At 49.1% G+C, this 11630-nt stretch overlaps 1 protein-coding gene across 1 annotated transcript in view; it reads left to right on the top strand.

Moving 5' to 3' along the window:
- The window catches only part of LOC108638976 (serine/threonine-protein kinase pim-1-like), a gene marked incomplete at its 5' end in the record, with an annotated part of 11639 nt that extends 6297 nt beyond the window's left edge, over window positions 1–5342 (top strand). The window contains 2 exons of the mRNA XM_029958176.1: window positions 4797–4973; window positions 5242–5342. Coding sequence (XP_029814036.1) covers window positions 4797–4973; window positions 5242–5342 — 278 coding nt within the window. The remainder of the gene's footprint in view (window positions 1–4796; window positions 4974–5241) is intronic.
- Window positions 5343–11630: the final 6288 nt, after the last annotated feature.

Here is an 11630-nt window from a genome sequence, read left to right as displayed (position 1 = left end):
TGACTTGCTAAAAAGCACAATGGACCTTACAAGTTGACTTGCTAAAAAGCACAATGGACCTTACAATTAGCTTGTGCCATAAGCTACATTGTACCATACTCTAGCTGGTTTCACATCCTAATATGATTCCGTTCTCACGCCTCTATGCTCCATTGATCATCTAATTCAAAAGTACCCCCCTTACAGCGTCTCCTTTTAGCAGCTCAAATAAGGGGTGCAAATCTCCGGTTGAAATCCCCAGCACAGGCCGAATCCAATTAATTGCTCCCAGTAGCTTCTGGAGGTCATTCAAAGTTCGGACTCCTTTATCAATTAAAACTGATTAAGGCTTGATAGTTTTTGCAGTAATTTGTAGTCCAAGATACCTCCAAGGTGCTTCCCTTTGAATCTTTTCAGGGGATATCTCCAATCCTTTCTCTTTTAGAGCCGAAATGGTTGAATTTAGAGTCTTATCTACCACCGATTGGGATTTAGCGCAGATCAACACATATCCATGTAATGGAAGATGATTGACTGCGGATGTTTCTGCCGAATTGGACGCAAGACCCCTGCGACAAACATTTGGCAGAGTGTTGGGGAATTTTTCATCCTCTGGGGAAACACCTTCCACTGGAACCTGCGGTGAGGTTCACAAGCGTTGATTGCCGGGATAGAGAATGCGAATTTTGCCGAATCAGCCGGATTCAAATATATGTGAAAGAAACAGTCCTTAATATCAATAACCACTAGGGGCCATTCAGCAGGGAGCATAGATGGTGATGGCATTCCCTGCTGGAGGGCTCCCATTGGTTCCAGGACCTCATTAACTTTGCGCAGGTCCTGGAGAAATCTCCAGGAACCTGAGGATTTTTGGATTACGAACACTGGAGTGTTCCAGGGACTGGTGGAAGACTCCAAGTGCCCTTTTGTTAATTCCTAATTGACCAGATAATTTAAAATTTGCAGCTTTTTATGAGGTAGGGGCCACTGATCGACCCAGACTGGCGTTTCCGTCTTCCATCTCAGTCTGGGGAGCTGCAGTACTTCAGTGACCCCTCCTAAAAATTTTCCTCAGGAGACAGGGTCCCTAACTTGAGTTCCCACTGCTCCATCGCGTCCCGTCCCCAAAGTGTAACTGGAATGTTTAATACATACGGTTGCAGAGACGCCGGCCTGCCCTCTGGCCCATAAATGGTGAGTACCTCTCGGCTTCTGACCGGGTATTAGGTTCCCCCTACGCCGCTGACTTGGACATACACTTTTTGGGCTGGCCACCCATTTGGCCAGTCCTTGGAGGCTATGATTGTTACATCCGCCCCCGTGTCAAGGAGACCCTCCACCTTGACCTGCTGCGGTTTCCTAGCCTGTGAGAAATAGACAAGGCAGGTTAGGAGAGGGCGAGAGATTTTTACAGTTGTGGTCCAGAGGACCTCCCTCTGTGTTTTTTCCCTCTGCTCCTCATCCGTTGACATCATGCACAGCAGGTCTTCGGTGGAGACCATCTTCACCACGGGGAAGCGGTTCTCCAGCTGCACGGGGGGAAGATGAACAGTTAGACAAATGGCGATGTTAGAATTAGTTAACCCAGTCAGAAGAGTAGGTACAACTACAGTGCCCTTACCCACTGCCGAAAAGTGTGATGTTATGAGATATATCAAATCCGGGTCGACTGGGGCTGATGGTACGACCCTGGCCAACTGCTCATAGGAGCTGAGGTGGGTGGAAGGGTGTATGACATTAAGAATAATCCAATTAAGGGGTTTACATTGGTCTTTAGTAGGGACAGGTTCTGCCAGGGCAGCCGGGTTACGGGGTAGCTGGGCGCAATGGTTGACGCAGGATGGAGTGGGGGGCAATTTGTGTCATCACGCCCCCCGGGCGCTCTGCTCCCCGTTTCCCGACGGCTCGCATGTACACGGTCTTAAATCTGGTAGAGAAGAAAAAGTGACCCTTTTCTGTAATCTGGGTGAGTTCTTAGGGGAAAGGGGTTCGCCATTGACATTGGTCATCGAGCGGCAGCTCGAAGTCCAATGGCGTCCTTTCCCGCACCTACAACAGAGTGTTTTGGGTAAATTTGGTTCTGATGATACTTTGGGACAGTGTTTGCAGAAATGCCCTTTCTCACCACACCCGAAACAATGTTGGGGACCCGTAAAGGTAGCGACCATCAGACATGCTTTATGGGCATGGGATCCAATGTTTTTGCATGCGTCGATCATTTCTAGCAGAGTGGGATCTTTTAGCACCTTTAAAACTCGCTGGCAGTCCTCATTAGCTTTTTCTATTACCAATTTATTAAATAAAATCTCTTGACTTTCCTTTTGGTGGACTTGCCTAGCAATAGCTTCTTTAAGCCGAGTTATGAATTCAACGAATGGTTCTTTTGTGCCTTGATTAATTAAAGTGAAAGAGGGCGTTTGCACATATGCATCAGCCACTCTTTTCACGGCTTCTAACGCCAATTCTTTTGTCGCATTTAATAATTTAGGGTCGAGACGAGTTTGATCCCCTCTGCTAGAATAATTCCCTTCCCCATAAAGCATGTCCACCGCTTGCCTGACAGGGATCCCCCTTCTCTCCATTTTATCAGTAACATACGTCACAATCCGCTTTTTCCATTCAGCCTCAAACACGGAGGCCTGTACTGTGGTAAACAACCCCCCAGTTACAGCCCGAATGTCATAGGGTATGGGGGTATAAGCGAGGAAGAAGGACTCCAATAAACCGATAGTAAACGGAGCCCCCAACCCGTATTCCACGATTGCTTTCTTAATGTCCTTTAACATGGGATATGAGATTGGCCTCCATTCGGGGGCCTTTCCTTCTTCAAAGTACACCGGGAAAGCTTTTAAGAATTCAGTGTTTTTTGCGCTCACTGCTTCCTCCCTGAAGACTTTCCAGATGTCTGGAGCTGTAGGTTGCCTTTCAGGGGAGCGCAGCGCCCAGTCACAGTCCAATTCTAAGTCGCGGCAGGCGGGGTAGGCCTTGGTGGTACGTGGCCTATGGGCGCGGCCATCTTGGTGGAAGTAAGCTTTGGCCTTTGCCCTTGCCCCGCCCACTGCTTCCCACCCCTTCCTGGAGGGCGACACATTGGGGGAGGAGACAGGACTGGCGGAAGTAGGCGTGGTTGAAGGCGTGTCAGGGGAGGGGCTTCTCGAACGACGTGTAGGTGGAGACGGAGGCAGGCCAGAGGGTGGAGCTACAGGGGCCCGCCTCCTCTTTTCCCGCGCCGATCTTTCCCGCGGTTCTCCCTCCCGCCTTTTCTCTGCGCGGTCCCGGGGTCCCTCCTCCTCGACACCATTTTTCGATCGTCACGATCCTCTTTTTCGCGCCCTCCCGCCATCTTGTGACTCACTGTCCATCTCCCGCCCGCCATTTTGTGTGCCTTTGTGGTCGGTGTCTTGATTCGTGTGCTGTGTTTTTTCTTTAGGGAGGCTGATGTTCTCGTTCATCATTTGGTGCTGTAGCACCATCAGAACAAGCCTCCACGCTATGAGTGCTTCTTTAGCTTTTCTGTTGCCTTTATCACCATCTCGCCAGAGGCTGTAGCCTAAGGCTTGCCACTTTTCCAATCTGATGTCATCTGTTATCGTGCAGCCTTGGCGGTCTAACCACCTGGTGAACGCTTTAGCTGATTTTTTGTCAAACGGATGGCCATGCTCAATAACAAAGTTATTAAGGCGACGGTAAACAAACTTCTGGGAGGTGGAAAGTGTGAGCCCCATGATGTTAGCCGGGTTTCTCAACACACTTCCAGATATTATTCCTCCCTTTTTAATTTTAGGTTACGGGGGTGAGGTGTTGGGTGAGGGTGTTAGGAATGTCCCCTGCAGCTCACCTTTCCAGGTGCGCGACTCGCTCGAAGTCCACAGCTGTCAACTATGCAGAGGAGGGCCGGCGGAGCGATCTCCCCTCCTGGAGATGCTTGAGCCCAATTGGCAACACAGGAGTTCTCCTGATAACAGGAGACCTCTACTGTGCCCCACGTTGGGCGCCACTTGCCACGACCCGCAGGGAAAGGAATGGGATCGGGCACTGCAAATCAGGGTCTTGACACAGTAGAAGTCTCGGGAAGCAATGCCAAACTTTATTAGGGAAACAGTAACTTATAAAGGGTAGGTTTAGGCGTGGAGTTTGGGCTAGGGAGGAGCATAGGACGGACAACTCAGGGATAAATGTGATTGGGTAACTGGGTAAGGAGGGGAGGAGTTTGGATGTAACTGGGGAAATGGGCCAATGGTAGCTGCCTCTGCACTGCACCAAAGATCAGCCAATGGCAGGCAGAGGAGCAGGAAAACAGGGTTAAGGCGGGAAAACTGTGAGGGGAAGAAGGAGACAATATGGAGGATAAATTTAAAAACAACAACTGGGGGTACACACAACCATATGACAATACAATAATGAACTGGGGAAAACTGGGGTAAAACTGTCAAGTCCAGGAAATGTCATATCCAGTATAAGAATGTCCAATCCGGTACAAAAGTGTCCATTTAGGGGTCATAAATCTTTCTCCAAGCTTCATATTTTTCCCAGTCCGTCTCTCCTCCTCCAATATTGACGGCATGGCTTTTCCCCACCATTGGGTGGGTTTTTCCCTTGCATGTAATGGTTGGGCTTTGCCAGGGCTTCTGCTGCCCTCTTGGACACCAGTGGCTTCTTCTACAACCCCAAGTTTGTAACCAAGAGTCAGGGGCCGGTGAGAAGGCAGTGGGTCACAACGTGTGCCACTGGGGCAGGCCCCACATTGCCAGGGATGCTGGGGTGAGGCTCTGGGAGCAGGCAGCATCCACCTGATGAACTCCATCTGTATTCCGTAGGAACACCGTCATACAACCCGCCAGAGTGGATCTGCTTCAAACGCTACCGCGGCGAGGCGGCCACAATCTGGTCCCTGGGCATCCTGCTCTACCAGATGGTCTGCGGGAAGCACCCGTTCTGCAGAGGCACCAACACCATCTGGGACCAGCTCCCGTTCCCACCACGGGTCTCTCGAGGTGGATACCAATCTTTGTGGCACGGGGGGAATAACGGTGTTGGGAGACAGCAGCGGGCTCACGAGGACGCCGCTCTTGAAGCTGTTTCTGTCCCATGGTTGGCTGGAGGAGGTGGCCTGTGTCCTGCCATCCTGCTCTCCTCCAAAAGGGAGAATCGATGGAGAAGTTTGGGCACAACTCTGAGCACAGTCAGCACAGCCTGGGCGCGTGGACAGTGGGACAAAGGGGACAGGATCCTTCTCCAACTGACCAGCGATTTTCCCCCCAGGGTGCCAGCACCTTATCAGGTGGAAGACCTTTTGTGCCATCCTTGGGTGCAGGGCATTCACCTGCTCTAGAAGACGGGAGAGATCCACGTGCTCACTTTGATCCAGGGGCCTGGCAAGTAACACCTCCACACGTCTCTTGGCAATAAGAAGCAAAGAAAACCAGACTTTTTTGTCATGCCTGTAGCACTGAGGGGGGATCATCACATGGGAACATGCACCTCTTTGTGCTGGAGCTGGGCTGCAGACCCGGTCTCCCAAGTGCTGGTGGCCACCATCCAACCTGGTTTTGCTCATCCTGCTTCACAGACAGCTGGGCCCTCGGCAGAACACTGACAGCCTGGTCTGGCCCCCAGGGAAGGAGAAGGGGCCTCTGGAGAAGCTGTGCTGGGTGGGGCTGCTGCTGGAGACATCGAGGACGACGTCAGGGATGACCAGCTCTTTGTTGTTGACCTGGACACTGGGGAGCTGAAGATGATGGACTTTGATTGTGGCCCCTTCCTCCAAGCCGTGCTCCACAGGCCGTTTGCAGATGAGTCCACACCCGGGGGTGCTCCCGGCCGCGGGCATTGCTCAGCCTGGCTGGGCACCGAAGGGTCCCCCTTTGCTGGTGGGGAACCCGATGAATTCTTCAGCCGGCTGCCAAGCTGCTTCTTGGCAGGAGGGCGGGCGGGTGCTCTGGGCTGGGTGTGAAATGGGAGCCCGGCTCTGCCACCAGCCTCTGCCACTGCCCCTTTGCTGGGCGGGGCTGGGGCAGGGGCAGCCAGCCTGCCAAAAACAAACCCCCGTGGGGGGAGCAAAGGTGGGGCTGCAGAACACCAGCTGCTTTGGGCTGCAGGCCAGGAAAGGCTTGGGCTGCCTTGGCTTAGGAGCCTTTTTTTGGGGGCAGTGCAGCAGGGCAGGGAGAAGGCCTGGGTTTTCCTTAGCTGGAGGAGGTGGGGTTTTTCTTTGGCCTGGAGGGGTTGGGCCTTCCTCAGAACCCTGACAGAATGTTAACATTTTACCTTTTTTTCTTGTTTCCACTTTTTGTTTGTAATCTCTGTTCATGAATTTGTTGTTTGTTTTCAAGGGAAGAGTTGGAGCTGGTGCCCAGTCTGGATTGGGAAGGGCTGGGACCATCCCTGGAGAGGATCTGACATCCCCTCTGAGAAGGCTGAGGACATCCTTTGGGACATGCTCTTCTTCCAGCAGCAGATCTTGTGAGGTAGATCCTTATCTTGCCCATCTTCTCAGCAGGAGTGGGATAATGGCTTTTGGGAGATGGCAGCAGGCACATGAACATCTCGCTCTTGCAGCTGCTGAGGAGGTTGATCTCCTGGGCTTGGCTGGAGGAGGTGACACGTGTGTTGAGTAATTTCTCAAATCCAATCGATCTGGGATGACCCCAAGTGACAGTTTAATTTTCACCTTGCTCGAGCTGTACCTCAGCTGTTCTCTGAACAGTTCTCTCCCCCACCTGCCTGTTACTTCCCAACTGCTCCCTCTTTTCCCTGCAATGAGTTCCCAGCTTGTCATGGTCTCCATCAAACCATTGATAGAAGAAATAGAAACTCTACTCCCAGTACCCCGGAGTGCCCAAATGAGGAACAATGTAATCCTGGAAAAGTTCTAGAGAATTTGATAAGGGATGTCCCAAACAAGCAGGATGTAAACTAAGCCCTATGTACCCAGATAAAAGAAGCACAATGATGCTGTGCTGCTCAAGAACTGAGGTCAAGATGACAGAGAAGGCCCGGAAGGACCAGAAAAGGACTTCCAATAGGGGTGTGACTATGTAAAGCAGAGTAATGAATATGTATTAAGTAAGCAAGGCTATCAAATGCACATGTAAACAGTGTGTGTAATAAAAAGCCCTGTCTGTCATTTGGCATGTTGGATTAGAGGAACTCTCCTCTGAGCATCCAGCATGCTGAACAAAGAAGAATGCCCTTTTTAACATCTCCAAATTGGGGTGAAGAAGTTTGTTTCTGCTGCTTTTGGGTGTAATTTTTGGCCCCCCAGACAGGACACCTCTGCCTGATCTCCCAAGGATCCGAGGGATCTCTGGATCTTCAATCAGCACCAGGACTTTGCTGCAGAAGAGCACAGATCCCCAGCCCAGTCTGGGACACAGGTAAGATCCCACTGGATAATAAGGAATTCTCTTTGGGAATCCTACCCATGTCAAACATATGGATCTTTCAGCGCACTGGGGGGTTCTTTGGTATTTTGGGAATCCTGCTCATCTGAGACCTGTGGGTCTTCCAGCCCTTTGGGTGGGTTATTTGGTATTTTGGAATTTGGTATTCGGTTTTGTTTTATCAATCAATATTGTTGTGTACTTGTTTGTTTCTGTATTGTAACATTTTGGGTCTACTGTTTAGAGATGGGGAGTGGGCAATCTGAAGGGGGAATTGTGAAGAAGTCCCCACTTTGTTGCATTTTGCAATTTTGGATGAAGTTTGACAGCCCCCCCAGAGGAACAGCTCCCAGGGAGAATTTAATGAGGTGTTGTAATCAATGGGTGGCTGTTCTGGAACATTGAATTCTAATCCACTGTTACAGTTGATGCTGTTTCAGAAGGGGAACAGAAGTGGAAGGAGGTTATGTCTGGTGATGTGTTTTTCACTTTGCAGAACCCTCTGAAGTGGCAGAAGGATTGTGGTGTGAATGCAGCGCCCTCAGAGCCCTCGGTGTGAGCCTGGAAAGGAAAATCAAGGGAAATGGTTAAAACCTTGTTGTTCAATGTGGAGCACAGGAGAACTTTGTTCTCATCGTCTCCCCGATAAGGAGGAGGACTTAGATCTTCTGGTTGGCCCCACGGGCAAGTTGAGTGGGGGAACAGATAATCAAGATGCAGAAACCAATCTTGCAAGGGAACTAGCATGTGAAGAGGCAGATTTAGCATGTCCAGAAGAAAAGGGAGAGAGAATGTGTCAGAGAGAGAGCAGAGAGCTTCAGTGCAGCTGCAGGAAGAACTAGAGCTAAACAAGGAGGGGTGGGAGTGGCCCCCCTGTGTGATAGAACTCAGGCTAGATGGCAAAAGCATCTACCTGCAGTGGATATTATCTGGAATGAAAAATGCCAGGCCAAAGGCAATGAACATGTCAAAATTCTTTACAATGAAGCAGGTTCACAGGGAATAGCCTACTGACTGGAAGAAACGGCAAAAAAATATACGAATATACATCCTGAAACACAGGGGGGAAGGACTCAACTGGCCCCATATTTGTGGGGCACTCCTCAGATGTGGTTAGGTGGAAATGACAAAAAGCTGAGGGACAAGATCAAGATAATTTCAGGACATTGTTGGAGGTTGGGAGAATCAGCAGGAATCAACTCAACAGGAAGGAGTTGCAGTTCTGGAAGAAATCCCAGAGGAAATGGTGCCCCCGGGGAGAGGAAGAGGATGAGAGCATGGGCAGCCTGCTTCAAACATCCCCCCCAGGAGACTTCGTATCAATCCATGTGCATCCTGTAAGAAAGATGGACACTGTAAATGGGATTGTCCACAACTGAAACTTCAGAACCCTCCGAACCCTCTCCTGGCATCACTGAAGACGACTGAAGGGGCACCAGAAGATTCTTCCCCATCAGAACATCTGGTTCCAGCCAAGTTAAGTACAATTGTTTGTGGCTATGGGAACTTGTTCCTCTGTGTTAAATCTGGGAAAATGAAACTCAAGTCACAATTCTGGAACAATTGTCTGGTGCAAGAGGGAATTGGGGAACTGGGCCATTTTTAATGCTGTGGATTTAAAACTGGGAAAACAGTGGTTGGCTCCCCAGTATTTCCCCAATTCACCAAAGCGTCAGCCTGGGAGAGATCTCTTGGAAAAATGAAATGCCACAATCCAATTTAAAAATGATAAAATATAAGTTATTATTGCAGAGCCTAATTCTGTGGAAGATTCTAGTTTTGCATGAGAATCTCCAAAAGGAGAACTAATCCATCTGCCAACGTCACCTGGGGATGCAGTGATTCCAACAGGATGGGCTGGAGAGGTACATCCATGATCCAAAAGAGCAGAACCCATGAGATTTCCAGTGAAACCTGGAGCAGGGTTGGTCAGGCCAAAGCAATAGCCTTTGAAAATGGAAAGTTGTGAGGGATTCTCACCCTTTGTAGAAAAATTGATGAAATTTTGCTTGTTAAAAGAATGTGAATCTAAATGTAATGCTCCAATTTTGCCAGTCAAGCAGGCAAATGGAAGGCTATACCAGTTACTCCAAGACCTCAGAGCTATAAATAATAGAGTGGAAGATATACAAGCAGTTGTAGCGAATCCTTACACTTTACTAACTCCCCTAAATGAAAGTTTAATATGTTTCACAGTATTAGATTTGAAAGATGCCTTTTTCTGTCTCCCTTTGAGTTGTGAAAGTCAAGAGCTTTTTGCTTTCAACTGGGAAAATCCAAAACCAGGGAGGAAAACCCAGCTGACTTTGGTGGTCCTCTTGAAGGGATTTAAAAATAGTCCCCCAGTATTTGGAACTCAATTGGCAAAGGAACTGGAGGAATGGAAAAGTCAAAACCCTCTTGGAGCCTTATTCCAGTGTGTGGATGATATTTTGATAGCCACTGATGCTGAGCAGCAATGTTGGGATCAGACACTGTGGAATTTCCTTGGACTGGGTGGATATGGGGTGTCCCAAACACAATGTGCAAGTAGTCCAGACCCCAGGAGCCTCCCTGGGCTTTGGAATTCTCCAAGGACAATGGAGGCTGGGCCAGGAACAAAAGAAGCAACCTGTCAACTGCCCCAGCCCCAGCAAAGGAAGCCCAGAGCAGGATTGCTTCCAGACTAGAGGAGCAGTGTGTTCGGGCAGAGCTGACTTAGGAGACAGCCCCTGGGAAAGTCCTGGTTGGGAATTGTTTCCCAGCGGAGGCAGCTTTGTCCAGCGTGGAAAACAATTCTCTGGATGCACAGGAACTCCCCCCAGCAGGTCATGGAATTGGGGGCACTCCTCTGCAGTGCCTCAGCCCAGAAAGCAGAACCAATTGTGCTCACTCCAGCTTGGGGATTGAGTCAAGGAGAACAAGTTAATCCTTGGACTTGCTTGAAGATCTCCAGAAACCAACAGAGGCTGCTGTCCTGCATTGCAGAGTGCACCAAGAGGGGAAGACCAAAGCAGAACTGGGGAATCATTTGGCCCATAATTCTGCCAAAAAGGCTGCAGAAAAAGGTACTTTAGAGAGTAAAGTTTTGTCTTTAATAACCCTGTGACAGAGATACCTCTCCCAGTAGAAAAAAACTAGTGTAGTGCTAAGGATTGTTAGCTCATTGAAACTTTAGGAGTAAAATTTGCTCCAGGAGACTGGGCAGTTACCCCAGGTGGGCAAATAATAGTCCCTGAACCAATCTGGTGTGACCTGGTGGATGGGGAACATGAGGGTATTCCTTGGACTGAAGCAAATCATTGAAACATTTGCACAGGTGGGTTATAATAAGTCCAAAACTGACCCCAGTTGTACAAGCAGTGAGTCAGCAGTGTGGTGTGTGTAAGAGAAATGATCCAACCCCTGCCAATGCAGTGGGAATAGGTGATGTACAGTGTGGAAATGTTCCAGGTGAATGTTGGCAGATGGATTTGACTGAATTGCCCAGAAAAGGGGGCTGTAAAGATCTCCTAGTCTTGAGGGATACCTTCTCTGGGTGGCCAGAGGCTTTTCCTTGTTGCACTAAGAAGGTTTGGAAAGAGACTGCAATACTGTTAAATGCAATCCTCCCTGTATTTGGGATGCCTTTGGGAATGTCATCAGACAGAGGTTCCCACTTATTGCAGAAACAAAATGCTTAACTTTTGTTTTGCTCTTCTGACAACAGTTCAAACACTGTTGACATGGGAGGAAAATTTACATCTCTTTTTAGTGCCAAATGTTATCCAAGTGTTGCCTAAAAGTGTATGTATTAAGTAAGCAAGACTCTGTAATGAATCTGTAAACTGTGTGTGTTAATGTAAAGCCCTGTCTGGCTGTCCCTGAAGTGCTGAGGCTGAACAACAGCCCCTGAGCCAAAGCTGAGCTCTAGATGAACCTTCCAACCTAATGGGCCGTGTCTCCATGTATCTGCTCATGAGCTAAAACTGGGTCTATTTGTTGGTAAAAATGTGGTGTGATGGGACTCCACCTGTGTATCTGCTCCTGAACCAAACAGGTGTGCTTATTAGTAAGATCTATTACTCTGGGCTCATTAGTGAATCCTGTTTGTACCTGTTCATTAATAAAATATGTCTGATTGTGAGCAAAATGTGATCTTTATCTTTCTGTATCTGGAGAGTGGTCAAGGCCATGGCAGTCGATGTCTGGCCTTGTTTGGCAGCAGATGGGGCAGGGGGAGCCTTGGTTTGGGAGAAGTAGAACATTGCTCCCACTATTCTGCTCTGGCCAAATAAGGAACAATAGAATCTT

Source organism: Manacus vitellinus, unplaced genomic scaffold (genome assembly GCF_001715985.3).
Source record: "Manacus vitellinus isolate BGI_N305 unplaced genomic scaffold, ASM171598v3 scaffold_146_pilon, whole genome shotgun sequence".
Taxonomy (NCBI): Eukaryota; Metazoa; Chordata; class Aves; order Passeriformes; family Pipridae; genus Manacus; species Manacus vitellinus.
The sequence above is the reverse complement of the archived record's forward strand: the minus strand, read 5'-3'. Positions and strand labels throughout refer to the sequence as shown.